Source organism: Hippichthys cyanospilos, chromosome 8, assembly GCF_059441005.1.
Source record: "Hippichthys cyanospilos isolate Australia breed blue-spotted pipefish chromosome 8, RoL_Hcya_1.0, whole genome shotgun sequence".
Lineage (NCBI taxonomy): Eukaryota > Metazoa > Chordata > Actinopteri > Syngnathiformes > Syngnathidae > Hippichthys > Hippichthys cyanospilos.
This window is the reverse complement of record NC_142376.1, coordinates 11554812-11582661: the sequence shown is the minus strand read 5'-3', so window position 1 is coordinate 11582661 and position 27850 is coordinate 11554812. Positions and strand designations below refer to the sequence as shown.

The 27850-nt window shown below is 38.3% G+C and overlaps 1 protein-coding gene across 6 annotated transcripts; it reads right to left on the bottom strand.

Moving 5' to 3' along the window:
• Positions 1 to 203: 203 nt before the first annotated feature.
• On the bottom strand, positions 204 to 27850 carry kndc1 (kinase non-catalytic C-lobe domain containing 1). Of its 6 annotated transcripts, none has more exons than XM_088422284.1 (17): positions 15942 to 16373; positions 15811 to 15865; positions 15228 to 15335; positions 10914 to 11266; positions 9580 to 9670; positions 9388 to 9485; positions 9117 to 9301; positions 8725 to 8835; positions 8485 to 8632; positions 6725 to 6868; positions 6285 to 6479; positions 5869 to 5951; positions 5506 to 5665; positions 5187 to 5309; positions 4959 to 5018; positions 3755 to 3912; positions 204 to 2406 (listed from the first exon to the last, which is right to left on the bottom strand). In XM_088422284.1, exons 3-17 carry the CDS (start codon positions 15262 to 15264, stop codon positions 2178 to 2180), a joined length of 2175 nt encoding a protein of 724 aa, XP_088278410.1. In that variant the 5' UTR covers positions 15265 to 15335; positions 15811 to 15865; positions 15942 to 16373; the 3' UTR covers positions 204 to 2177. The 6 variants fall into 6 exon arrangements, with proteins under 6 accessions (XP_088278410.1, XP_088278409.1, XP_088278412.1 ...); XM_088422283.1 differs by having other exon boundaries at positions 15228 to 15329; XM_088422286.1 differs by having other exon boundaries at positions 204 to 2243; positions 15228 to 15329.

Sequence of the window (27850 nt, the reverse complement as noted above, 5' to 3'; positions counted from 1 at the left end):
CACATTGGAACGTTATTGACTCCCAGATCAAGTGATTATATATTTGAGGCACAATAATTCGCTTGGATCATAGATAAACCAACTATGCGTCGTTTAAAAGACTGTTGTCAAATACTACATCATCTGTTTTTAGTACAAGTGAAACTGGTTTATGTTTGATGTAATGTACTGCAGGAAAGAAGGAAACATTTGAGTTAATAAAATACCTCCAAACACAATGATCATTTTTGATTAGTACAATTTTTTACAAAATCAAGAAATTACATTATTTGTCAATTTAAAAAAAAAACTGCAATTCTGTAAAACCGCACACATTGCAAAAGCCACAGGACTATTGTCTTACTGAATAGAGCGTAACCTGATGTACAGCATTGCAGTGAAGCGTATGGCTAGACAATAACACAATTTGTCGAGACAGGGAGAAAAGGCCATTTGTCTATTTCAAATCTGTCGTAAACATATTCTCAAGACAAGCCGCATTCAATCCTCATTGTGTGTTTTACCACTGAGGTGTGTGTCCAGAGCAGAGAGCAGGCGGTAAAAACTAGATTTAATATCATAACTCAAACTGTCATCCACTTTAGTCTTGCTCCGTAATAGTAAGGCTTTCAGTAACAGCATTGATTTGCCACAAGCACCCGGCAAGTATGTATTGGGCTGGTATTTCATAATTAACGATCAAGTTTTTCTAACCCAATTCAAGCAGGCAATAGGTTTAGAGATGATTAAATACAATTAAAAAAAAAAAAAAAAGGATTGGAAATTAGTCACTATTAGCATTATAGATTTTTAACATATTCCATATTTGAAAAGTTTTCTCACAACTGAGTATTTGTGAACAGAACCTTTTTTTATGTTTGTACTTCAATTTAATAGAAATCCAATGACAAAAAAATGATGTAATCTTTTATGAAAACATGCACAAATGCGAACCTCAAACTATTTTGGAAACTGCAACATAGAGTAATCATATCTATTCTCTCATGTTAAATGAATTTCCAGTCAAATACTACTATGGCATATCATCTATGTGCATGCAGTGAAAACATTTTACCTAAATATTGGCATCCTGCCATGTCTGTATGTATATAAATAGTGGTCAAGAAATAAAAATAAAAACAGCTGTAATTCATGGATTCATTAATCTAATTTTAATCTCACCTAAAATTTCTAAGAGAAACCCTCAACCAGAGCAAAAAAAAAAAAAAAAAAAAAGATACATTGTGTTATTGTGGCAGATCATGAGATAAATAGAGCAACAAAAAATGTCTTCAGTCATTTATTTTTAACATATGTAGTTGTAACCATTCACCTACTGGCTGGAGCATTGTGCTATTTTCTTTTGTCAATTGCCAAAGAATTCGATATGAACACAAATAAAACTATATCTTGTATGTTGCAGACTTGATCATACACAGGGTGTTCCTGAGTTTAGTTTGGCACAGAGTGAGGGTATGGCTCTCTATATTAGCATCTTTGTTGGTATCATTAGCTGTGGCCACAGTTGTACCTGGGTGCTTTGCATTTATGTGAAAGGCTAAACTCCAGCTGTTTTTATGTGTCATTTATCTAAGGTGCTGTCTTAGCATTTTTTTTAAAGTCAAATTTCCCATCCATCAGAACGACAACTTTCCCATGCTCCAGAACTCGTCCTTCTTTCCACAACAGTAGCCATATCAGGTTATGGTTAATACAATGAACAGCTAATTAGTGTCCACAATCGGGTGTGAGCTATCTGTTTCCATCTCAAGCACAAGAAGGCCGAGGTATAAAAATGGTTCTAATCAGCATACATAAAGAATAGTTAAAGATTAAAAATGTGATTACCTTGCTTAAAAATGTTTAACCAAGGCTGCATTCCATTGATTGAAATTAATCTGTTGTTCTGAGCCGTAGACATAATCCATTATGATCTGAAGGCAAAATTGAATGACACGTAAAAATGCATGGCGCACCGTTTACTTTAGAGTGATGAACACCTGGCTCAACACCATTTGAAGGTAGTGGTTTATCACTAAAGCCTAACTGTCTGTCTTACCTGACATAATCGAATGTTTGTCTTTGAAAAATCAAACAGAAGAGTTCACGTTCTGCTGCTATGTTAACAGAGAGACCTAATTGCAGTGGTTCAGTTCTGGGTCGCAGGCTGGGTCCTTGGGGCGGGGCCAGAGCAGGAGTCACTGGAGGGAGGCCTTCACCTTTCGCAGGGTATCCTGAACCTTCCTTGTTTTACGTTGAGTCGGCTGCGGGGAATCAGCAACATTGGCATCAGGCTGGAGGTGAATGCCACATTTGCCAAGATGGGCGATGCGGTAGCGAAGGTAGGCCTGCGCGTCTCGGTCAGGGCTGTAGGTGAATATGACCTCTTGGAAGGCGTGGACCTGACTCACCACCTTAGCTATGCTCCTTTTAAAAGCCATAAAGCGACAATGAGAGGTTTGGATGAGAAATATTAAAACAGATAGATTAGATTAGTGGATTCAGTAGTAGAAGTAGATTCAGCATTTTTGCATGACCCAATTTGGAGACAACATGAAAGACCCAGTGTTCATCCAAACCAGCTGTAGCTCTGCTTGTCTCTGCTAGATCTTTTGACCGGAGCATCTGGCTATAGCCAGCGGCTGTGAAGCATCTGGACTGCAACCTCTTTTCCAATCAAACCCACCTCCCACAGGCGCCATCTGCTACAGCAGTGGCACCCCTTAATTCAACAGCTGTATCATTCCTATCCAAGTGCTTCTTGCTGTGACTCAGCATCTGGTCAGTCCGACTGGACTGAAGGAAGTTAAAAAAAAAAAAACAACAAAAAAAACAAGTGGGACACAGCCATCAATGGATACTTGGCATGCAGTTTTTAGTTTCCACTAGAGCTGTCACTATCGAATCTTTTCAAAATCAATTTTTGTATCAATAATAAATAATAACTTCTCCTGCCTCACCCAAAAAAACAAAATGAATTTTATTTCATTTATTTACTTTATAATCCACTTAGGTTGCAAATGAAATGAGGAGATGACTACTATCTTTTTGTTTGTTAATGTGAGTGGTTATAACTACTCATTATTGAAAGCGGATATAACGACTCGTTATTTATTATCTTCCATCAAACTTTGCTTAAACTAAGCGGTTAGCAATCTGATTTAGCATTAGTGTGCAAGTGATTACCATTTAACAAACGCAAACCACCATTTAGTTCACACAAACATGTCATAAAGTGTTAGGTTATACATGTAAATTGCAACTCAATTTAAGTACAGGCAATGCTTCAACAATATCCCATGAGTAAACTTGCGACTAGAGCTGCCTGTTAGGTGATATGAGGTCAATAACTACTAGTTTATGTTTGGCTTTTTCATCTTTGCCTTTCTTCTTTCTTTTCTGCTTGACTTCTCGCAACAGGTGAAAATTTGATTTGAACACACAAAATCAAGCCACTATACAGTCGGTTGTTTCTAGGTACAAGTTACAGTATATTCTTGGATAATATAATGTAGCCTTAGTGCTTTTGAGGAATGCCTTCCTTTATTTTGGGAAGCGCTGTGTGCTATTATTGCCTTTACTGAACAAATTAAAAATCACAGTTTTTTTTAAGTCATTTCCATCATTTCCCACCCATTTTCGTGGTTAGGAACACAGATCAGAAATTCTGCTTGTTGCGGCAGACATACTGGAAATGTTTTTTTTTTTTTAATTTTGTCATTAAGTCAGAATCGGTACTCCGTCAGCTGGCTTCAACCTTTAAATTTCACCATACCTAAGCTTGGTCCACTTGAAAGCTCCGCTCGTGACTGTGAAGGCTCCAATTTCCAGCTGCTGAACATGCATGGCCAGGATATGCGCTGACGGCAGGGTGGGTCTTCTTCTCTTGTGTTCTCCCGTAATCAGACACATGTCATCGCTCTTCAAAAACACCTGAGGAGAAATAAGTTAATCCATGCATGAACATGAGGTTCTACAAGAAAATACTACAAGGTTTGAATTACCCTAGGCAGAGGAAGAGAGCTAATAAACCTTCTTTGGCCAATTATTTCATGAGTGATGGGTTTGGCCAGATTTCAGTATTCCACCAATCAAAACTATTTGATATTTAAAGGCTTCCAAATTTTGGTGAAGGCCACTTTTCCTCTCCAGCATGACATATCCCCCAGTAAAACACCTTTGGGATGAACTAGATCAGAGCGTGTGAACAAGTCCTTCTCCTCCAATTTATCATTGACTCCCGACCTTTGAATGAAGGGACAAATGTTGCTGCAGATGCACTGCACAATCATAAGTCTCAGTTTCACCTTTTCCCCTGGGTGACGATATTAAAAGAAGAACGTCATTAGAAGAGATGAACATCCACCTGATGCCACAGTTACATACTGTAAGTGGACTCATCCTAGAAGAGTGATGCATTGCTCAAGAGCACCTTCACTATTGCCAGGGTAGATTCGAGCCAGGTGTGAATCCTTACTGTATCACAAATATTAGTGTTAAAATTATAAGAAAATGTTACCTATACAACATTAATTGGATAATAAAGTTTGTGTTCAAGATAGTATGAAATGGAGAACAAATTATTCCCAAAATAATTAATCACAATGGGGAAGTGAATTTATACAGACTTGGATTAGCTTCAGAAAGTGCTTGAACAATGTAATGGCAAAGGTTTCAATACTTTTGTCCAAATTGTGTGATCTAGGTGCAAAAGAGACAGCCTTATAAACATTCCTGACAAAAGTTAATTAATGTATCAGGTTCTTTTGAAGGTACGTTTCAGTGGAAATGCCTGCTTTGAGCTCTCATCACATGTGAGCAAACCTGTTTGAGGTTGTTTTCTTTTTGATTTCTTTGCCCTGAAGCCAAGTATCCCCTGAAACCCAGTTTCACAATATGTGGCCAGACTAGCCTTCAGCTCTCGCCAATTCCCGAGTGCACACACACACGCACGCTTGCGCATTCACACAAACGTGCACCTGCACAGCCCGTAGCTCCTCCAGGATCTCAAGCATCTTAGAAGACAGATGTTTCCAAGCCTGTCACAGAAAGAGGAAGAACTTTTTAAAATTCTATTCAGCACACACAAGCTTTGATGTAGCCCCTGAGCTGAGAAAAATAAAACATAGTGCATTTTCCTGAAAATAATTTTTACTCCAGTTGTTAAGACTTGAACATTAGAAAAAAAAGGAGTGAGTCAGCCTTACTGGTAATTGCCTGACAATCACGTTCTCAAGACCTTCGAGGACTTGCATGGCTGTAGCGAAATTTCGGGATTCGTAGCAATGCTTTCCAATCCACAGATACTTGCTCAGCAAGGCAACTTGTTCCTGGATGAGCGGAGGGTATGTAAAAACGACTTTCATCATAGAAGTTAGGGAGGTGAAGTCATTTAACAATATAATCAGCATTTTAGGATTTACTGTATACACATCACTTTTGCCTCACAAAATGTCTCTTGGGAATTATAAAAGCAGAGAGACTTTCGAACAGCCACAGTCGGATTGTCCCTTTTGTGCGCCTTACCTTGACTGAGTCACAGAAGACTATTTCACCAGCGACCCATTTCATGACACTGTCAGAATAAGCAAGCAGATGCTGAAGGTAGGATTCTGATGGCGGCCCCTCATGTGGCAGGATGCTGCCCTCTAGTGGTGGCATTTGCTGAGAGCCAGTACTCGAGCTGCTGTGGGACAAGTTAAGGAAAATATTTCAATGAGATGTTTGATGATTTTTAAATTCGATTTGGTTATTCCTAACGAAAAAGTGGTTTGCTTTTTTTATATAATTGACTAACATGTAATCAAAAGATGAGTGAACCAAGCACCTTGTTTATTTTTACAGATCACGGCTGGTAAAATTATACTGAAATAAAGTTGGAAAACCTACGTGTTATTGCTTGAAGCGTTGTCTCTGATGCCTTGTGTTCTGGAATTGAGGAAATGGACCGGATGACATCCATGGAAAATGTCCTGCATATAAAAAAAAAAGTCGCGTTAAGAGATTATTTATACATTCCTGGAGAAATGTTTCCCTCTAGTGTTCAAGAAAATACAACGTGTGCCCAGTAAATTTAGTACAGTTGGGACACACGCTTTATGCTTCCTTTGAATGCTGCTGGAAAAAAGGATAGAACTCTTCTACAAACGGCTGTCATAGTAGAAGGAGGAATAAGAGGATATTAGTAGCTTGGTTGACTGCATGTCAACAAAGCTATGAGGGTTGAACCTGCAATATTGAAGATGAAAAACTGGAGAAGTGGGTTAAGCTGTTTGCGAAGCAGAAAAAATGCTTTTAAAAAATACCTGCTGCAGAAGGGTAAGTTGCTGAGCTACGTGCTGTGCAGTGTAATTTTTCTGGCTGAAGGCGAGCTTCTCATCACTGCCGGAAGGGTCATCCACCAGGGAGGTATAGCAAGGCACAGGCAGGGCTGCAGCTATGGTGAAGTCCTTCTCCTTTGGCATGGATGCTGAAGGTTCCACCGCTGCTGAAAGTCTCCACTTAAGAACAACTTACAGGAATTAGAGACGGCGTGCTTTTCCAAACAATTGTTGAAATATACAAGTCACAATACACACAATATAATAGTGCTGTATATTGTATATAAAGGGGATTTAACTCATTGTTTAGGATATTTTGAAAAGCAGCTGCTCAAGAACGGTAGATAAAATATCAACTTTGGTTATGACAAAAAAAATAGCCCTCTTAACAACACAAATGAAAAGACATTTTTGCTATTATTCACCTTTTTCTCCGGATTCTCCGACTGAACACAAAAATATTCTGCCACACATCCGATTTGACTCCCTCTCCTTGTACTCCAAATTGTCCTTGGTGGACCTTGGAGAGCAGCGAGAAGGACCTGCCCTCGACCATTCACAGGAATTACCTGAAAAGAAGAAAGCATATCACATAAAACAGTTTTGTTTTCTAAGATTTATTCATTTATTCTGATTATGTTTGATTAATTCCAATCTCAGTCACGACTGAAAAGTTATCTGTTTCTCTAAATTCGAGCATGTTTCCAAAAGCATCTCACTCACTCTGCTTAACATCCACTAATGAGAGACTGAGCTGTAAATTAGTGGCAAAAGCATCAGGCAGCTTTCCTGTCATTTATTTAATATACTCCTTAAGGTGCACCACTGTGCTGTACCGGACAAATCCAAACATGTGGGCGGTAAGGTTGGAGAGTGGTTACGACACCGGCCTCACAGTGCGGAGGTTGTGGGCTCCATTCCAACTCTGGCATTCCTGCGTGCAGTTTGCAGATTCTCCCCATGCCTGCATAGGTTTTCTCCAGGTACTCCGGTTTCCTCCCATTCCCAAATGCATGTATGATAGGTACATTAAGCACTCCAAATTGCCTTTAGGTGTGTTTGTTGAGTGCAGATGGTTGTTTTGTCCATGTGTTTCCTGTGATTGGCTGGCAATCAGTTCAGAGTGCACGCCGCCTAACAGCCCAAAGTCAGCTGGGATTGGCTACAGCATGTAAGGATGTTTTTGTGTCTTCAAGATGCAGGGAGGAATATTTAGAGTTGCCATTTACTGGTGTGACGCGACTGCAGCACGCGCATTACGGTGTCACAAAGAGACCATACTGTGGAAGCATGCACCAAGCGAGGGAAAGAGTGAGCTAATACAAATACTGTACAATTTACCATCCGTTTCAGTGCATAATAGCGAGGGACCTACAAAGCTTGGGCAAATACGTCAACACTTGTTAGTTATCCCGAGCGTCCACGGACATCAAGAAAATGAAAACACAACTCTTCAGTCAAGTAGGAGTAAGAAGAGTGATCCAGTCACACATAATTAACAGGCATTAATCAACATAACTCCTGCAGCCAGCCGTTCGTGATAAAAGAACTACAGGCTAAGGTAAATTCTTGTTGTATCGCAATGTCTTTGCAGGTGTATTTTTTTGTGTTTGGTGGGTGAAATGTGTAGAATAACTTGCTGTGAGGCGCAAATGCCCCCCCATTCTTTGCCTTGTTTTATTTAAGTTTGACAAACAAACCATCTATTTCCTTTTTTCCTCCATTTTCATTCACGATTGACACACAAAGCAGAAACTTGCTCGGGTGCACTAAAGACACAAAGTGACATCCAAAATGTAATTTGAATTACGTTGGCTAAAGTCCTCCTTCGCTTTCCGTAGCTAAAAGGAATATGAATGCTCCCATCTGAGTGGTGCTCCCCATGTAAAATAAATAGAGATTACTAGACCTACAGATATATATAAAAATATGTTGGCTGGATAGAACACATTTATTTACAGGTTATTGAAAGTTCTAGCGGGTTTTCAAAAGGATCATTGGTCGAAATCTTAAATATTGTCACTTTAGCACACTAGTATGGTCAATTTAACTCCTAAATTTCAAATAGAAAACTTAATTGTAGAACCCCGCCCCCATCAAATTCAATTAATCAAATTTCGACAGCTGTATACATATGAACTCCTATCATTTGGCAATCAATGATTCAATATGATTTTATGGTTACCACAGTATGAAGGAAGTCCTCTAAAACATCAACAATGTTGGACTTTGGGGGGAAGTCGACAATTTTACAATCCATAATCCACACGTACAACAAATCCAAACTGCGGTGAAAGATGTTCGCACTAGTTTCAGATACGTCTGGACCTTCCCTGTCGTCAAAAACAAAGCAGTATGCTCATGAAAAATGATCAACAATTGCCATTGAAGCTTGGATTATGCTTGTTGTGAATTCATTATATACCTAACTGCACAAATGAACGTCTCCATTATAAACTGCAGAAGCTGCTCAGAAGTGCAAAAAAAGCGGTATGTGTACAGGAATTGCTGGATGTACCCCTCTGAAGCAGCATTTCTGTGTAAAAACAAAACACACATTATACAGTATATTGGCCTCAAAACAAAACAAAACAGAACAAAACAAAACAAAGAGCCCGCAAGATATATGAAACAAATTAAAATAACCTAGTCCATTCCCAAATGGTAAGAGTGAAAACTGTTGAGTTGCGACTACAAAGGAACTGATCCCTTTAATGGAACACATGCACAAAAATGTTTGAGCTACCCCTTAATCCGACATTCATTTATGCACAATTAGTTGCATGCAGAGTAAAAAGTATAAATATTTCAAAATACCTAGAATAAAGGTATGCCATGAGACCGAAAGGAGTCCCCGCTTGCAAATGTCTTTTGCCTTTGCAAGTGGCAAAGCTCAAAATGGAAGTATCCTCAGAGCTTTGGACAGCCAAAGAGTTTAGTCCACACGCAGACAAAGAGGGAATTACTTCTATACCCAAACCCCACTGATCCACGCTTTGTGTCTGCGGGAAAACAGAGAGACATTTGTATGGTATGGTCACAAAGCAATATTCAAGTGAAGTATGGAGTCGAATGTCTTTCAATGCACCTCAAGGTATTTTTTGACATCATCCAAGAAGATCACTTTAGACTTTAGTTCTTCAAGCTCTGCCTTGAGTTTTGACAGTATTCCTTTGTTCTCAAAACCTTTAGGACAGATTTAAAAAAAAAAGTATTTATATATTTTAAAACAGCACAAACAAATAAAAATGGTATAATTGCATCAGGAGTGGGAACAAACCTTTTTTCCTTTCTTGCTGGATTAGTTTCTGGTAGAAATTTTTCATTTTCTTAAGATTTCTCGTTTCAATGATCAGTTGCTGCTGCAGTTCCTGTTCAACAAAAAAGCCACAAAGTTTTATATCACACCTTTTTTATTTCCTGAAAATGCCATTGGGCGTTTTGACAGTCTTTTCTCTGTCATCACTATGGCAATAGAATGCAACATATCCTTTGAAGTAGACTGCGAAAAATTCCAGCTGATTGACTCTTAAAATGAGTTGTTGGCTGCTATTTCAAGCTTTTCTAAGGAGAAGTGGGTCACAAAGTGTGGAAATACAAAGACAATTCATTAGCATTGGTTTGCAAATGATAATAACTTCCTCTGCCAGGGGCCAAGTTCGACTGTTTTAATATTCAGATACAGTTTGCAGAAAATAACATGCAAATTATCTTGGAGTCCCTCATCTGCTCTCATCCTATTTACCCCAAAGCTTGACGGTGATCCACTTCCAGCATATGAAAAAAAGTGGAATTCTATTCTCGTGTGGTGAATGTGAATGCACAGGAAAATTCTATAGTATGCGAACACAGTCCCATTACCGTGTTTGCAGAAATCAAACTCTAGGTGTAAATTAGCAAAAAGATGTCAAAACAAATACACTGATTGAGAACTAATCAATTATCAAAATATTCACAACTATTTTAATAATTAAAAAAATCATTTAAAGCTCCTAACTTAAAATTGTTCAAATACTCTCATTTTATCCTCTCAACAATAATCCTGTTTTACCCCAGAGGTACAGTGAATGATGTTTGATGTTAGCAGTACTTCATGAAAGCAGACCTATTATCCTTTATGCTTAATCAACATGAGAGATTTGCGAACATCTACTTTTACTTTGAAAACAGAGACCGAATTGGTTTCAAAGCAGTTGGTAGGTACATCAACACTACTGTTAGATATTGTTTAGTTGTTTAACTTTTTTCTTAATCAATAAACAATAACTAACAAAAAAAACAACAATTGGTAAATAAACAGGAATTGAAAAAAATCTGTTTGCGATACACTCCTATGAAAAACAAAATTGTATCCATTTATTTGATTCACAGAATAACTGTATGTGTAATAGAATATATATAGTATATCAAATATAATAAATGATTTTAACCCGAAAAGTAATTTTAAAATGGTGATACACTGTTATTAAAGAAAAAAATAGGGAGGAATGGGAAAAAAAAATGGTTAAAAAAAGAAAAAGATCTAATCGAAAAAAAAATTATAGAAAAAAAAGAACATTCATTTGAGTTAAAGGTCTAATATGACTTGGGAAAAGAGTTTAAATCATCACCAACCTGTGTTTTTACATCTAGACATGGAGACCCTCTGTGTTGGCCAAGACTTAAAGCATACTGGATCACCTCTGGGCTAAAACAGTCCTCTCCATACAAAGCCAAGTCCCAGGCCGGCCTGAAGTACAGGCCCGGTGCATCTGCACTGGATTCCGATGAGCTGAGCTGCTCTGAAACCGGAGAATCGGTGGCCTCCATCTCCTCAAGGCAGTCGGGAATCATCTGTTCATCACAAATATCAGGAAAGCTCTTCTTCCCCTCAGAAAGGCAATCAGCGTCTGAAGCGCTTTCATCGCCGACCCCAGCCGAGTGGCCTCCTCCCTCAGTGAGCCCTGCGTCTGAATCGCCGTCCATGTCTGCTCACACCACAGAAGGAGTGTGCAAAGATGGGCCAGTGAGGAGGAACAAAGAGAGCTGACTGTATCACATGGGCAGGGGAAAAAATGGGTTATTGAAGAGCAAAACATAGAGAAATCCATTGGTGCTGGGAGGCAGTTGTATTTCAACCTCACAATGAATCCACTGTGAAACTGATGAGCTTGAAGGCAATTAAAGCCATAGTCCTATTCTTACCGTCCTTTTTTCCCCCCATTTTATATTTGTTCCATTAATTCAATCCGGACATATTGCGATATTAGGCACCCCACTCGTGATGCCAGGAACTCGCTGCTCCTAAATGTGCAACACTAACAGTTGCCCTTAGTCACACCTCTCATGCACAGTGCAATGTAAAACCAGTAATGAATAAACAAATACAGAAAATCACCATATTTCCAACACTATAGTAGTCACTAAAGTCTCTATAAATTTACTGTAAACAGGTATGTGGTACACAGATACGCATGTGTGACAGAAACAACTGATGCGAAACGTCGGGTGTTTTACTTCGCACATTTGCATACCCGGTCTAACTTTCACCCATGACAACAGTTGAGCCTGAGCTGAACTTTATTTTTCCCTGACAAACTGGCTCCAAGATGTGCCGTGGCTTAAATGTGGTGCAAGATTTTATTCTTTAGCAACTTTATTCTTTTATTTGACAAGTATGAAAAGAGCATGTGAATGTAGCGCGACTTATTGCTTTTTGCTCTTTCTTTGTAAATTCGGATTTAGATCATGTTCTTTTTCCAGTGTGGTGCTCTCTGAACTGTGGAATTGACCACGGCGCATAGCAGCAGCAGAGCAGATCTTTCAAGTCCCGCTTATGATATTTGTTTATTTACTGAAGTGGCTTGGACTGGCTGTCGGATGCGTATCAGCCTCGTGACGGTGCGCAGTCAACAGTGTAATCTCCATATTTGAATAAAACTGTCGAAAATGGATTGCAGGAAGCTATGCATTCAGTCACACCAGAATGAGTGACTGCAGGTAGTTGACAAGTTTAATTGATATATTTATAAATAATACCGTTATAAAGGTTGTATTTTGCCATTGCAACATTAATAGTTAAATGCCAAGTAAGACTGCTTTTATTTTAAAAATTAATCAAAACATATTTTGTTAAATCTACAATGGCAGTCTTTCTATTTATTTATTTTTACAACAAATACTAAAATTGTCAAGTGAAATCCTGAGAAGTATAATTATTTTTTAAAATTAAAATTATTATGCCAAAAAGGATGTTGCCTTTTTTTTTTAATCAAAACAAACTGTTCGTTAACTATTCACAATTAAAAACACACGTCTAGTTATGTGGCAATATCGGATGTTTTTTTTTTCATTAAGCAGGGTGGTTGGTATCTGCAAAATGTAAGTAATAAAGTAACTTGTAATCCAACTTAAGTTACTTTTTTAAAGCAAGTAATAAGTTACTTTTTCAAGGTAAATGTGGCAACATTGCACACAAGACAACTGTGTTAATGCCCATCATAATTTTATCTTATATTATGCAATCACGCCTACATTAAAAAAAAGCCTCAATCTATTAAAAACAATCAAACAAACACAGCCCCAATTCATGTGACTTTCATCTGTAATAACCACAAGAACACAAACAGCCTATGGGTCAATAGTAGCTTCCAAATCTACCAGTTTCCTGTTTTGTTTTGTTTATTTTCCCTCAATTTAGGTAGCTTGTCTATTGTCTGCAAATGGTTTACATTGAATCGACCTAAAAATAAAAGGTCTTATTGTATGGAAGACCACAGAAATATTAGGAGGATTTACTGTTGAGAGGCTGAAATTCCCAGGATTTCTGCATTTTTAAGTTACACAAGGTCTCTAATGATTCATGATCCAAATAATTGTTGATTGCATGAAAACCAGGAATCACATTCACTGATATGACTATTTCCAACTTGTGTGCTCAATATGACACTGATTCAACTGCTAGTAAAACAAAAATATGACAAGACTTAATGTCCTTATAACTTCATTAATTATGCCACACAATGAATTCAATGCACAAAAAAGGACTATTTTTTCTAACAATTGTCCTCAATGTATCAAGTGTTGGCCAGTCTGGAAATATATTGGGAGGAAACAAATTCTACTTTATTTAGTGTATTTGTTTAATTAATTGGGCATTTAATGGGTATTCCTTGTTTTTTGTGCAAAATATAAGCATTTGCCTAAAAAAACAAAACAAAAAACAATCCAAATAGGCGGGCCCTACTCTCCTAGTTTCTTCTTTCTATTGCACTTGAGCCGTGAAGGAAACAGCAGTCGAACCATTATCTAAAATATGGACATCGTTAATGTATATCTCAAAGACTAAAGAAAGGATTTGACACTATGGCAGCTAATTAAAAAAATCTTTCAAAAGACTGACGCACATGAAAATAAATAAATTGAAAAATCTGCAAGAGTAGACTCCCGCCTCGGTTCAGTTCTCTTTTGATTCCTTGGTGCATATAAATGAAAAGAGGTGCAAAAACAATTACTTGCTTTCATTCATGTTTCCATTCACAGACACCTATGTCCTTCCCCCTCGAGGGATTTACACATCATTAACAGTGGAAACAAGGTTCAATATACCACTTCAGTGTGGTCAGACACTGCTCAGCGTTCAGTCAAACAAAACTTGTCACCCCGGGCAACATTAGCCACAAATGCTGCTCCCATTATGCATGCATACTTCAGGCCCAATTAAATGATGTACATGCATTACATGTGCACGGATGGGTAGAAGAGTGCAATGAACACTTTCGGCTATGAGGAGGTAGTTTGCTATTGTCATGAACCTCAACATAATGAAGATTTTACAATAGCAATATGTCAATTAATCTCTGCTGTGGGTAATTTCATCATCTATGGGAAACTAAAAATGTATCTGTCCTTCTACAGGGAGATGTCCTTCTACATTGGTCATAAATTTCAAGTTCGTGACTACTATTTGAAGCCAACCTTGAATTGTTTGGAATGAACACTCAACCCTATGAATGTATGAAGAATGATCGCTGTCATAAAGACGCATGTGTGTTTAACCGTTCATATCTGTAATAGGCCCATAAATGGCCCACAAAAGCTTCATTTGATCATCACCAAAAATGAGTATATGTTAATCCATTACAGTGAAAATGTGCTAAGCTATTAAAAGCTCCATATTCTAAGCCATTAGTATCCGCCATTGCTGTTGTCTTCTTGACACATGCTCAGTGGATGACTCTCGGGATCGACTACTTCCCCTGATAGCATTACGTGACGTCATCTCAATTTGCATTTTGTCACACATGCTCAGAGAAAAGTCCTTTTCTGATGTGTACACTAATGTGCAGGTATTGGGAAAAAAAAGTCTCAAGCACTTTTTGGAACCAAGATATTTGTTTTGATTTGTGGTATGTTTTGTTTTGTTTTTTAATTTCCTTTATAATGATAGACAGTGTATATATTACCGGAGCACTTATACAGAGTGGACATTTAATGTAATATTGCACTATTTTATGTTTGAATTGTGTAGTGTCTTTGTTTTTTTGTATTCGGTTTTTACTGAAATACAATGTTGTGGAAGAGCCCAAGTAGGGACCAGAATATAATTAACATTCACTATAGCTTCAATTATATAGTTCCAATTAAATAAAGTTTCATCACTCATTCATTACTCAAGAACTCATTTCAGCCCAAAAAGATTCACTATACTCTGAACTAATGACTTTTTACAATTGTGTTATTTTGGCTAATTGTTTACACAACAAAGGTTTTGTGAGTAATAGATTTGAAACATTCACCTGTGTTTACGCGTCCATGTATCACTTGAAAGTGATGAAAAAACAGTCAGTGCACAGGTGCCAGAAAGCAGCTGCACTTAAACGTGGACTAAATGTAAAAAAAAAAGTCTGCCTTTGAGATAAACAATAAAGACCTTTGAAATCTCCTTACTTGCCATTTCCACTAGTTTGGGTCTCTTCCCCTTCATTGGTCAGTATGATGGGGGTAAAGGGTGTGGTTGTGAAATTGAAGTTTCCTTGGTGCTGGAGTTCACTGTTGCTTGAAAAGATGAAAAAAGGTTGAGTCAGCTTTCAATCGCTATGACTAAACATACTGGACACAATTAATGAATATTTTCTACCACAACACTGGACAAATACAAGTATGAAACAAATACATAAAAGCAATTCCAAGTTACAGGATCAATTAACTTTCTTTTTTTTCTTTTAATCAGGAACCCAGAAGTTCTCAATAGTGGTTACTGTAGGGCAAAATTGCATTTGACAATTGAATTAAAAATAAATAAATAAATAAATAAACCCCTAAAACTCATAGTTAGAAGAAAAAGAAAACGTTTTGTCTTTTATTGCGACTTACATGATCAAATTAACTTTAATGAGCAATTTATCCATATGTCAGGGGTTGAATATTGCCAGCACATTTACCAAGTTGTAGTTTAAGGTAAAAAACACTGAATAAGACAACATTCCTACTTTTCTACCAACACTCGTAGGAGACATATTTTTACTCGAACCTTGGTTTGTGTCCTCTGCACTTAAATCTTCCTCATCAGCGGATCTTGAGACAGGCTGGAAAAGAATAACTTTGGCTGAAAACACGGCATGATCCAATGAACTTGACTTTGACTGATGAGCTGGAGTTTACCGCGTGAACCCTGCTGATGAGCCGATTCCACACATTCTCAGCATTTGTCCCTTGACGTGTTAAGTAGTCCGAACAGCTCTGGAACGAATGCATATTAAAATCAGGGTCATAGAACAGGAAATGAAAATAAAAAGTTACTTACATGACTCATATTCCCCACTTCTTCTATATGGCTGCTAATTCTTTGAAATGTATTTTTAATGTGACTTCTGCCAGAAATAGCCACATGAGTAACTCATGTCACAGAACAAAAGTAAATGTTTTTCACGTTCATGAAAATGAATGAAAAAAAATGCAAAAGTGTCAGGTTCAAAGTGAGGGTATACTGTTTGCAGTAAACCAAAAAAAAAAAAAAAAATCCTCAAATGGTGATGTCAATGGACTCCAGCATTGATGCAGTCAGCCAACTATTCAAACTGATGGCATTTTGAATGTGCTTTCAAAATACTGCTGTGGAATGTAAATGCTAAAAGTCTTTGAGTCAGAAATTTGTTAGAATAGGTTATTAATATGGGAGCTATAATTTTTCACCAATTCAGAAAAATATTGCTACTCTGAAATATAGTTAACTTCTAACTGCAGTTGAAGAAAAACCTGTTTAGCCATGGCAATGGAAGGTCTCTCGATGGGAGTGCTGTTTGCCATCTCAAGCAGGAGTCGCTTCAGTTTCCAGGGCATTACGAGCTTCTGATTGGGCAGCAAACTTAACTTTGCAGATGTCCACAAGATAGCGGCAACCCCATACACACAAGCCTGGAAAGCAACAGAATATTTTCACTAGCCATTGGAGGAGTTTTTTTTTTTTCTTTTAATAAAGTTTAGGCTTATATACCTTCTCAGTTACAATTCCGTGCTCTTGATATTCAGGGGAAAGATACAATTTATCCTGAGATCCTGCAAAAAAACACAGTAACCACAGGACTTACACTAAAAAACAAAAAACAATGATTGATGATTTCCCCTTTGATGCATATGCCTGAGAATACTGCTAAATAGACTTAGGCCTATGGTTAACCCACAGCCAAATAGATACCACAATCGATAAGACAAAAAAAAAAAAAAGACAAAGCCAAGGCTTGTCTGTATGTGACCTCCTCTGTGAGCCTACTGGAAACTAAATTCCCGTAACTGTGCCATGACATTATATTAATTTATTCTCATTGGTGCATTATGCCTGTCTTTTCCTGACACTAAAGCCAGTATATGAAACACCCACTATTCACAGGGGATAGGGATAGGGACAGAGCATTGCCATGAAAAGCATGCAGAATTGACACCCGCACTATTTGTTTTATTTACTGTATCTATTTTTGCTTGGTTGGGGTAAAAAAAGTTGAACGCAGTTTGAACATTTAGATCAGTAATTCTTTTCCATAGCACGGAAACCTGCAACGGAAACCTGCATACCACATTTGGAGAGCCAATGCTTTAACCATAAAAAAAACACCAACTGTGAACCAAATGCGATTACTATTTTTTCCCTTAGAAATAAACAAATTAAAAGAGAACTTGTTATAATAAAATGCACCATAGGTGTGTATGTTCTTGTTGTTACACATAAAAACAGATTGTCAAAGAACAAGTCTTACATCATTTGTTGGCTTGCACTATTTGATAGCCACTGAGAAGAGTAAAAACATATACTGTATATGCCACATTTTTTTTTCCTAAAAACCGCGCAGCTCCTCCCCCATATACAGAACAGTTAGAGCAATCCAGATGTAGACTTCCGACATTTCCTTCTCAATAATTCAGCACAAAACATAAAGAGCTTTTGAGGTGAATGCCGAGGATAAGGTTTTACAGAGAAAAACATGAAAGGGTGAATCAATGAACTGCAAACTGGTTAACCATATATGTCACTATTGTCACTGTTAATCGTGGACATGTGACTTTGTGTAGACACAGCTGAATCTTAGACACACCAGAAAATGACTGACAAGCAATGGCAAGTGTCACAATATTAGAAATAGCAATATTGCGCGTGTAGCAAATATTTGGGCAGTTGGAATATCTGTGTTATGCATTGGCATGGTGTAAAAGAAATCATGCATTGGGTTGTTTGATATCATATTCTGTTTATTTCCTGTTTACACCAGCTTGTGCATAACTGCAATCCACCCATGCAGTTCTTGGACATCTCACTCCATTTCTGAGAAAGAGCTGTCAAGGAGAAAGGTGCGAATAGGAACTGCATCCTACCCACTGTTTAGAGCAGCTGCACCTGCGGACCTACGATTAGGCTTCTGTCATGCTTTGTATTGTGCAATGCTTTGCTGAACTAAATAAAAGGCAAACGTAGACAGCGGCTCACTGACAGTCTGGAAGAGCAAACACGAGAATGTGAGTTCTGCTGTCCCTCGCGAGCAGAAAATACAATCTTGACTGGTATGAGTTCACTATTGTACAGTCTAGCATTGGGCTTGTCTCAGTCGTCTATATATTTCTCTGACACATGGGGTATTATTTTTTTTTTGCTCTTAGTAATGCTACCTGAACCAAGATGCAGAGGTAGCTGCCAGAAAACTCACCATGGACCAAACATAAATAAAAAAAAAGTAACTATTCCCAAGAGAGGTCAGATCTTTCTCTTTTTTTCACAGCAATGAGGAAAATGAAAAATGATCTTACCAATGTTTTTAGGCGTCAAGAAAATCATCTCCCCCTGGCAGTTAATGTACACAGTGTCTAGGGAAAAGAAAGCTTGAAAAGAAATGAAAGACAAAGAAGGACAAATGGTTGATGATGGTGGATACAACATTTTTGCCATATTTCACAATAACCTGTGCTCTATCAACATCCATTTCCATCAGTAAAGACAAAAAATACATCCCCTACTCTTGCACGTTGATAAATACTTAAGATCAGAGGTGGGCATATTAGATTTTTTGCTGGTCCGAACAGTCATCAGTGGTCAGCACCCCCCAGCACACACAAAGAATCTAAACCTGCATGTGTTTGTGTGTATCAGGACTAAACTGTAATTGGAAATCATGTCCACTGGAGGGTATCGTCACGCTAGTATTGAAGAGCTGTTCAAGCCATTCAAGTATAGCAAATTCAACAAACATTATTTGTGATGGTTTCATTTAAATTTTTCAAATTTGTCTAAATTTGATGTTGCATACACTACAAGCAAAAATCATGGTATTGCTGAGCTTGAATTGATTAAATAATGCCCTTTATTAACGAATTGAAATAATTATATCTTGCGTTTCCTGGCTAACAGCCAATCAGAGCGAGCCAGCACTGGAACGTCATCAATGCTTTCTTTTTCTTTCTGCACGTGGGGGCGGCATCGCAGAATGTTTTGCTCAACTATCTCAAACAATTTCTTTATGTAAATCATTTAATAAAGCAAAATCACACAAAAAACTTAACACTTAATTCTTACTTTGTACTTTAGGTCTGTAAACTAATCCTGCTGAGCAAGCTTGTGTGCGCTATGCATTCAGAAAGGCAGCACAAATGATGACATCCCCAGTAATGCTGGCTGTGTTAATGGCTGTGAATGAAAAGTAGTGAATTGAACCAAGGCTGTTGATTCACTTAACCAATGGAGTAAAGCGATAATAACCTCTGAGTATGATCTGATTGCATTTTATAGTCTCTGGAAGCAAACAACATGACATACAGTAGCTAAACAGTTGGCTTGTATTTCCATCAGCAAAAGGGGGGTGCCTGACCAATGGACAACTGACGGAATGCCTAACCAATTACAACGACTGACAAAAAAAAAAAAATATTTCCCACAGAGTTATTCCTTCACTTTTTTTTAAGCCTTCCCATCATTTGTTGGTCCGTTGACAAAACGAGTGTTCGTTTGCAATGGAACGACGGACAGTGTTGGTGTTGAAGGACTTCTCACCTCTGTTTGGGATACTGTCTATCCATATAGTTAGAAGATTACCTGGGAAGTCAATATAGGTCTGCAGCGATGATAAGCAGGTGTAACAGAGAGCCCAGAGCTCATTCACTGTTAGACCCAGTCCACAGCGACTAAGTAACTCTCTTAGTGCGATCCACTAAGACACAACAAACAAACAATTAGAGTGAAAGAATAGCAAATGTTTTTGACAACAACGGCTCATTGTAAGGAGGGGACACCCCTTGCATTTTGCAGTTGCAGGAGATGTAAGTTGTGTAAATTAGTCTGACTTGTTTTGCTTTACATAAGGTATATCGACAGTAAAAACATTGTAATTATTATGATTAAATAGAGTGTTTTCTCTATGTTCCTTTAAAAGCAGTGGTCCAAAGGTCCTTAATCCTAACCACCGCTGTTAGGGCTGAAGGATATATTGCTTTGAGACCAAAATTGTGGACTCAGATGCCGCGATTTTGTCAGTCAAAGATTTATTTATTTATTTATTATCATCAGAGTTCACCAATCAGCAGCATGCTACAGGTCACAAAAAAATAAAACACATCGTCTTCCTCAGCCCGTTGCCCGTATACCTGGAAGTTATTTCTTCAACACTTGGAACTAGACTAGCGTGCTTTGCAGAAGCACAGATTTCAGCAGCTCCGGCGAACAAGCTGTGTCATGCAGATCGATCGATGGATTGTAATTTTGGCCCGCTTCCCCACTTGAATGAGATTAATTTGCGCACAGAAGTTTTGAGCTTGATTTTATTCAATCATCTTTTTTTTCTTTGTCTCCATTTTTACATTCCCGTAGTTTGACAGTTCATCAGGAAGTTTCATTACTTACGTTAATTCATTTTAAAAATAATGTCTCTCCTCTTCATTTAGTTGATTGTTTATATTAACTTTGTCAACTCTCTATTTCACTTGTAATTTAGAGTTAATACTGAAATAATGAGTGTGAATTTAATTATATTGAAGGTGAACTTTCATCTAAATATTGGCGCCCTCTAGTGTCCAGCGCCCTCGGTATTTCTCGCCTAAACCCGTGAGCCCGCCCTGCATATCGGCCAAACCCAATTTTCATCAACCACAATGCTGTATTATTGAAAACTGGAGATGTCAATTCCAACAATGGAATTGGATGGTAACGATCCACCTAACCAGGTATAACGTTTTCTAAGTACCCACAAGAATAACATGTTTTAGGAGCAGGATTCAATGACTTCTATTTGCTCCCTTTTTCAAGTATAAGTTCAGTAGTAAACACATGACGACAACAAAATAGTATGGCAAGGAGTGGGAACACAGAACTAAACATACTGTCCTCTGATTGTAAGAAAGTAAGGTATATTAAATGATCAATTAATTATTAATAATCATCATTATTCCTCTATAACTTAAATGTTACGGACATGAGATACAACTGTGAGATGCAAACATAAGCCACCCACGAGTAATTTGCTCACCTCATTCTGCTCTTCTTCATTTAGGAAAAGCATGCTTTTGGTCATGTAGTTCTTTGGCATGTGGTGCTCATGGTTCTTTGATATTTGAGCCCCATCGATGTCATATTCCATGTCCATTGGATTACAAGAGGAAGACTTGCAGGATAAGGCAACGATCTTTTGATCAATACAACTTTTTTGACAGTCTTGAAGATTTGCCTCTTTATCGCATGTAGGCTTGACAGCAGCTTCATTTTCTCTTTTTGATCCTGGATAGTCAGCAATTGAGCTCACACAATCTTCTGCATTAGAACGTGGATACGACTCACAGGACCTTCCTCGAGTAAGTTTTTTGGCTCTGGTGTTCCATACAGATTTGGAACACAAATGTTCATCTGCTCCAATCTCAGTAAGGTCTGATACAGGTACGCTAATATTTCCATGTGGTGGGGTGGGACAAGGTGGGTTGTTGGAGTCAGGAACAGAGCAGGAGCGATTCAGCGCCCCCTTCATCCTGTTGAATCTTGACTGTGCTCTCATCCTCATTGGGGAGCTATTGTGAGAGCGGCAGTCCAGCTCAGCTGCAAAGCCCCTGCAGCATCTGTAGGTATTATCTGCATCCTCAGCCCAGAGGGTAGAGTCCCAACCCACACATACCTGTAAAAAGATGATTTTTCATTGAGCAAGAAACTGAAATTGGCAAAAGACAAACATCACACAAACATTTGGATTCAAGATGCTGCTTGAACAACACACGAATGCTAAAAAGCATTGGAGACCTGAAATGTAAAAATAATTTAGTGGAAAATATTTATGTTTGTATCACTCCATAATTAAAATATCTCTTGGATTTTGCCTCCACCACCCAGTGCAAGATGTAAACAACTTTTTAAAGCAGTGCTTCTTAAAATAGCGGGGCAAGGGGAGCGCTTTGGAAACCGTGCTACGTCATGTAATTGCTTGTGTACAACACCAAGTGGTGCAGTGAGGCTCACATTTTCAAAGTCAGTGCGGGGTTGTAAACTTTTTCAATCGCTGTCATCTACATTTTTTTTTCTAAATCAAATGAATGATCAACATGATTAAGAAAATAATCGGCGCTATGTTGTCTACTTTTTTCTTCAGGTTAAAACAATTAAGAAATTGGTGTTAATGTTCCAATTCGATTTAAATTTATTATTCTTTAGTATTTTTTTTATTTGTTTTGTTTTAGGTATTGCCATATTTTTTTTCAGGCACTTTACGTGATTTTCTTCACATTGAGAATAAGGTGTAACCTGTATAAACCCTGTGAAAAGTTGATTTACACATTTTTCATTCATTGTTGTTAAAATGATTCAGTAAAAAAGGTTTCAGTTTTAGATACTGTAAATTTATGTAGTTTTCTGAGATGATAATCTCATTCATAGTTACAACAGCGAATGGGGGGGCACAATGTTTTTTCTTTCTTTTGGGTGGCTTTGCAAAAAAAAAAACAACTACTCTGCTTCAAAGGAAAAGTTATGCACTGAGCATATACTTCATTTGATAAGAATCAACAAGAATTGCATCTAAAATGTAGCCATTGTTTACAAAGTTTTGCAAAATCCTCTCTGAATTATAGTGCACGACTAAAACTTTATTTGGACATTCTCAAGTTCAATCTCATTCAGTTAAATTACCAGGGTTTTAAAATACACTGTGTGTCAAATGATATAAAAGAACCAACCTGTTGCCTGGAGAGACCAATTGCTTTCATACTCGTGTTCATAGAGAGATCTTTGTTAATATCATAGGAACTCAGTCTTTTGAATTTTGGATGTTGCCGAATGGGCTCACAGCTCTCTTGTCCATCTGTGGGAAAAATATGGAGAGGAATGGGTCAAATCAGGAAATTAGTACAGAGATCAATCATTGACATAGTGAGCAAAGGTGTTGAATGACCTTGGGAATTTGTTATTGATTCAATGGAGAGTGCACGCCGTCCAATGGAAGACAATTTACGGCACACAGCTGCAGGTGAGGTGTGGGGAAGTCGTGCTTGGGCCTGTAAAAGGATGTCCTGAGGGTTTTCCAGAAAAAACATTTAACATTAAATAAAAATAAACATGAAAAGCCTAACGCACATGCGCAAATGTTTGTCTTCAGCAAACTGAATCAAGTCATATGCACATTTAACAGGATGAGGTAATAAAATAATGAGACTATGAAATTCTATAACTGCATTTAATCTAATGTTCTACATGCGGAAGAACACATGACAAACTTCAGAAAACATTTTTAGTGGGCTTCCTGTGTAATAAGCAAAACAAAAAAAACATTAAAAAATCTTAATGGCTAGTGTTTTTCGATAAAAGTAAAACGCAATTTATTCATACACACATGATATTATATGAACACAACCAAAGCACAAAAAGAATGCATTTTCATCTTTGGTTGCTCTGTGGTGACATCTTGTGTTAAACAAAACACACTGTATACATTTAATGTTCCCAAGAGTGCAACAGTGTCACAGTTCCCTTCCAAGGGCTTTGCAGTTTTGGCCAAATGCAAATACCGGATGAATACTAACTTAAACAGTACGTGCTATATCTCCTCAACTCATGCTCTTTGCTCTCAGTGAAGCTTGTGCACGAAAGCTATCGTTTGTATATTTTTACTTTACTCAGACAGTAAGTATCATTTTGTCCCTCTTCAGTGACCCAGAGTCGATTGATTAATTGGAATAATATTTGATATAATACAATGATGTATACTATAATTTTATTTAGAAAAAAAAAGGCCCTGGTTAAGAACTGTGATCTGTTATTACCTGTATGAGCGGTCTGTCCTCTGGTTTCTTCTCCTGCATTTTCTCCAACAGCTTTTGTGTTTCTTCCCCCAGCTTAGCCTCCAGTTCTGGTTCGATCACAAAATTCAGTGCAGCAGACAGAGTTGAGCCCAGAGAAAAAACATGGCCCTGCATCCCAGCACAAAGAATAATGTATAATACAGGGGCCCTATGAACACTTTCAATTTTGTATGCCTGTGATCCAGTGTTTTGTACTTGTATTGTTCCAAAGACTTCAGAGAGTGAATTGAAAAATACACTTTGTTTGACGTCTGGTTTCATAAATCTAATTAACAATTACATTGTTTTAGATATTAGTGCTCTTTTTCAACCCACCTCTGGTGTTTGGGTAGAGGCAAATATATTTACTGGATATCTGCTAGTGCAACTACACCGTGAACACACCTGCTCCCATTTACTGTGAACTTAACGTCACACCAATTGGTAAAGTATACACACCCACGCCTACCGGAACAACACAAGTAAATCACTAAATCAGAATTGAGTCACTTGGACCACGTTCTTATTTACAATCCATAGATTTTCTAAAACGGCTGATCCTCACTAGGGTCGCTGGTTTGCTGGTGCCTATCCCAGCTGTCCCACCGGGGGACACCCTGGACTGGTTGCCAGCCGATTGTACGAACAACCAATCATACATCCAAGCGCACATCCAATAACAATTTAGAGTGTCCAATACACCTACCAAGTATGTTTTTGGAATGTGGGAGGAAGGGGAGAAGGCTCGGAGAGAATCCATGTTGGCACGGGGAGAACATGCAAGCTTCACAAAGCGAGGCCGGAGCCAGCTGTAATTGAACTCGGGATTCTGAACTGTGAGGCGGACGTGCCAAACACTCTTCCACTGAGCCGCCCCTGTATTTACCAAGCCTCAGTTAGTAAATATCTCTCACCTCAAATGTGCTGCCTGTGTTATCAAACTCAGGAGGCATAAATAAGCCCTCAGGGTCATCTGGAGGACAAAAAAACATCACACCGTGAGTTTTTTGTAATCTCTGACTGCACTGCATATATTCTCTCTCTCTCTCTCTCTCTCTCTCTCTCTCTCTCTATGTATATATATCTTTTATAAATTGATAGAAAGACCATACTGTTTAGATATTTACAGTTGTTAACATTCAATGCATATATGGACTTTTTTTTCCATCTCAGTGCGAAATGTTCGACTATATTTGAATGCACTACATAGTTAGCGGCTAGCGCTAACGCTGGAGACTTGTGCCATATCGCACAACGACAGTGTCTATTTGAGAAGCATTTTTTTTTTTTTAGAGTCCTTAATCAAACATTGAATGACGGGTTTTTTTGTTTTGTTTTTTAATGGTAGTGTGTTTATGTTGGTGGAGACATGATGTTACGGTAATACAAACGAAGTTGTGAGGAATAAACTGCTGTGAAATCCAAATAAAAAATGTGCTGTACTACGGCAATTGCATTGACGTCCTTGTAATATCTGGGGTGTCTTATTTTGAAGATAGCCTTTGCAACCATGGTAGCTACCAGCTAGCTGTACACTGTTGGCATGCGACAAGTCATCACCTCTTCCTTGGCAGTGCGCATGTAGTTACAAAGAAACTGACCGAAAGTGAATTTGTTTTATTTAATGTATAGGATTTTTGGGTGGACATTTTACAATTGTATTAGATGGGAATCCTGAATCTTACATGAATCATTTTTTGTGAGTGCACGTGTGTGTGTTATGGTGTCCTGCTGAGGACTTACCGCTGAGCTGCTCCATAAAGCAAACATTCCCATGTGCGTTGAAGGCCAGCGTGTCTGGGGTGATGCACAAGGTGTGGAAGAGGTGGGAGGGTCGAATGCTCTGCAGGGCCAGAACACACTCTGCACACACTGCCCACACATCCTCCTCAGACAGACAGCTGTCTCGCAAAGTCAGAATGTCCGCCAGAGACACGTTTTCCTAGAGACAAAAGCTCATATTTATGACCATTTAAGCAAACAAAAGTCTAAGAAAGAACAATCACATATGAGTTTTACCACCAATAATTTTTTTAAATTTTGAATATTCTGCATGTTTGATTTCAAATATTTTTGCCCAACTCTTTGGAGATTTTTTCCAAGTATTTTAGCTTTCTTCCCCATATTACAAAATCATGCCAGAGAGGTTAAAAAAAGACTATTTTGCTAGTACTTTATGTTTCATTTTGAGTGTGTATGTTCTGTGATGGACCGATTCCCAGTCCAAGGTGCTCCTCACTTTTTGCCCTAAATCAAATATACAGAATGCTGACTGAAGCTCACAGCTAACCAATGATCCTAATGAGGCTACAAACATAAAATATCAAATTTTATTAAATAGCAAGGCCATTTGGCACACTGTTTACCACATCCTCCACATGCACATACAACAAAATGATTCTACACACCCACACAGTAAAATGAGTCATATGTGAGCAAACGGTTTCAGTTTTCATGGCAAGTGTGTTCAATATAGAATCAACCATACTTATGCGGCTCTCCTTTTCTCCCTCTGTTAAAAAGGATGCTCTTTGCATTGTTTAAAGGATTGTGTGCATGGTGAGAGGGAGGGAAACATTGCCACAATTGTGGAATCCTTGCCCTGGTCTATATACTATTCCTCCCATGTCTTCTAGCATATGTCAATAGTGTGATGTACATCTTATTACATGTTCAGCTGTCATTTAATTGATTTTATTTAAAGGCATCTTGAAAGGCATAGTCACTGCTCTGTTTTCCATTTAGATCATTGCAGTCTTGATTTTACCTCACAATCGCTGAAATCCCATAAATAGACCATGTCCCTTGAGAACAGTACAAAGGAAGCCAAAAGTCTTATATGCTGTCCTACATAAGTTTCGCCAGGACTGCAAGATCACGCAGTAGTAGTGGGCTTAAGTGTGAGCTGGGACTGAGATGAACAGTGAAAGAAAGATACTGCAGAACTCACAGATGGTGTGCGATTTTGCTGTGTAATTGTGTTGGTGTGAGCTTTTGCGGATGGTGGGAGTTTGGCAACTGGGCTTGAAACAATGAGTGGAGTCACACAACCAAACTCAGTTCCTCACCTGCAAATGTGTCTGATCACTGTTCAGATAAACGGTAATCGCTATCTACCTAATTATTTATTTTAAATATGGGCTGCCAAGTGTCCAAAACTATTCAAGTTGTACATTTTGAGTCTTTACGTCTCCGAAGACACGCCCCTCCCCCACTACATAGTCAAATAATTTCAAATTTGAACAAATGGTTGGTACTACTAGCGCAAGACTATAATCACTTCAGTGGAGTGTAAGCAGGGCGTCCGAAATAAAAGATTGCGATAAAAAGCGTCATGTTTTTGATGCAACCCCGGCTTTTAATTCATGTCATGCTAACGTGTTTTTCCTGCAGGAACTAAACCACCTGTACACAGCAAACGTAAATTATGTATGATAAAACGTGCATATCAGTCCTCAATCGTTTTACGACGACCTACCTCATCTTCGAGCAGAGGAGGCAGATGCTCCGTTTCATAGTACGCTTCTCTCCACGAAGTCTCCATTGCAGCAACTTAGTTGGCTATTCCTCCTGCCACAGACAACCGCGACTGCTGTCATTCCTCATAGGCTGAGCCCCTCCACAGAGCAGCACCGGCTTTGTTTCGGTCCAGCAGTGGGCGCTCAGGTCCAAGACCAGTCTCCGAGACGCGGATAAAAGCTCAGTGTTGCGCACCTATCGCGCACATTTTACTGCATTGAAGCTAAACTCCTACAATTCAGTGGTCGCGAGCACATACACCACAC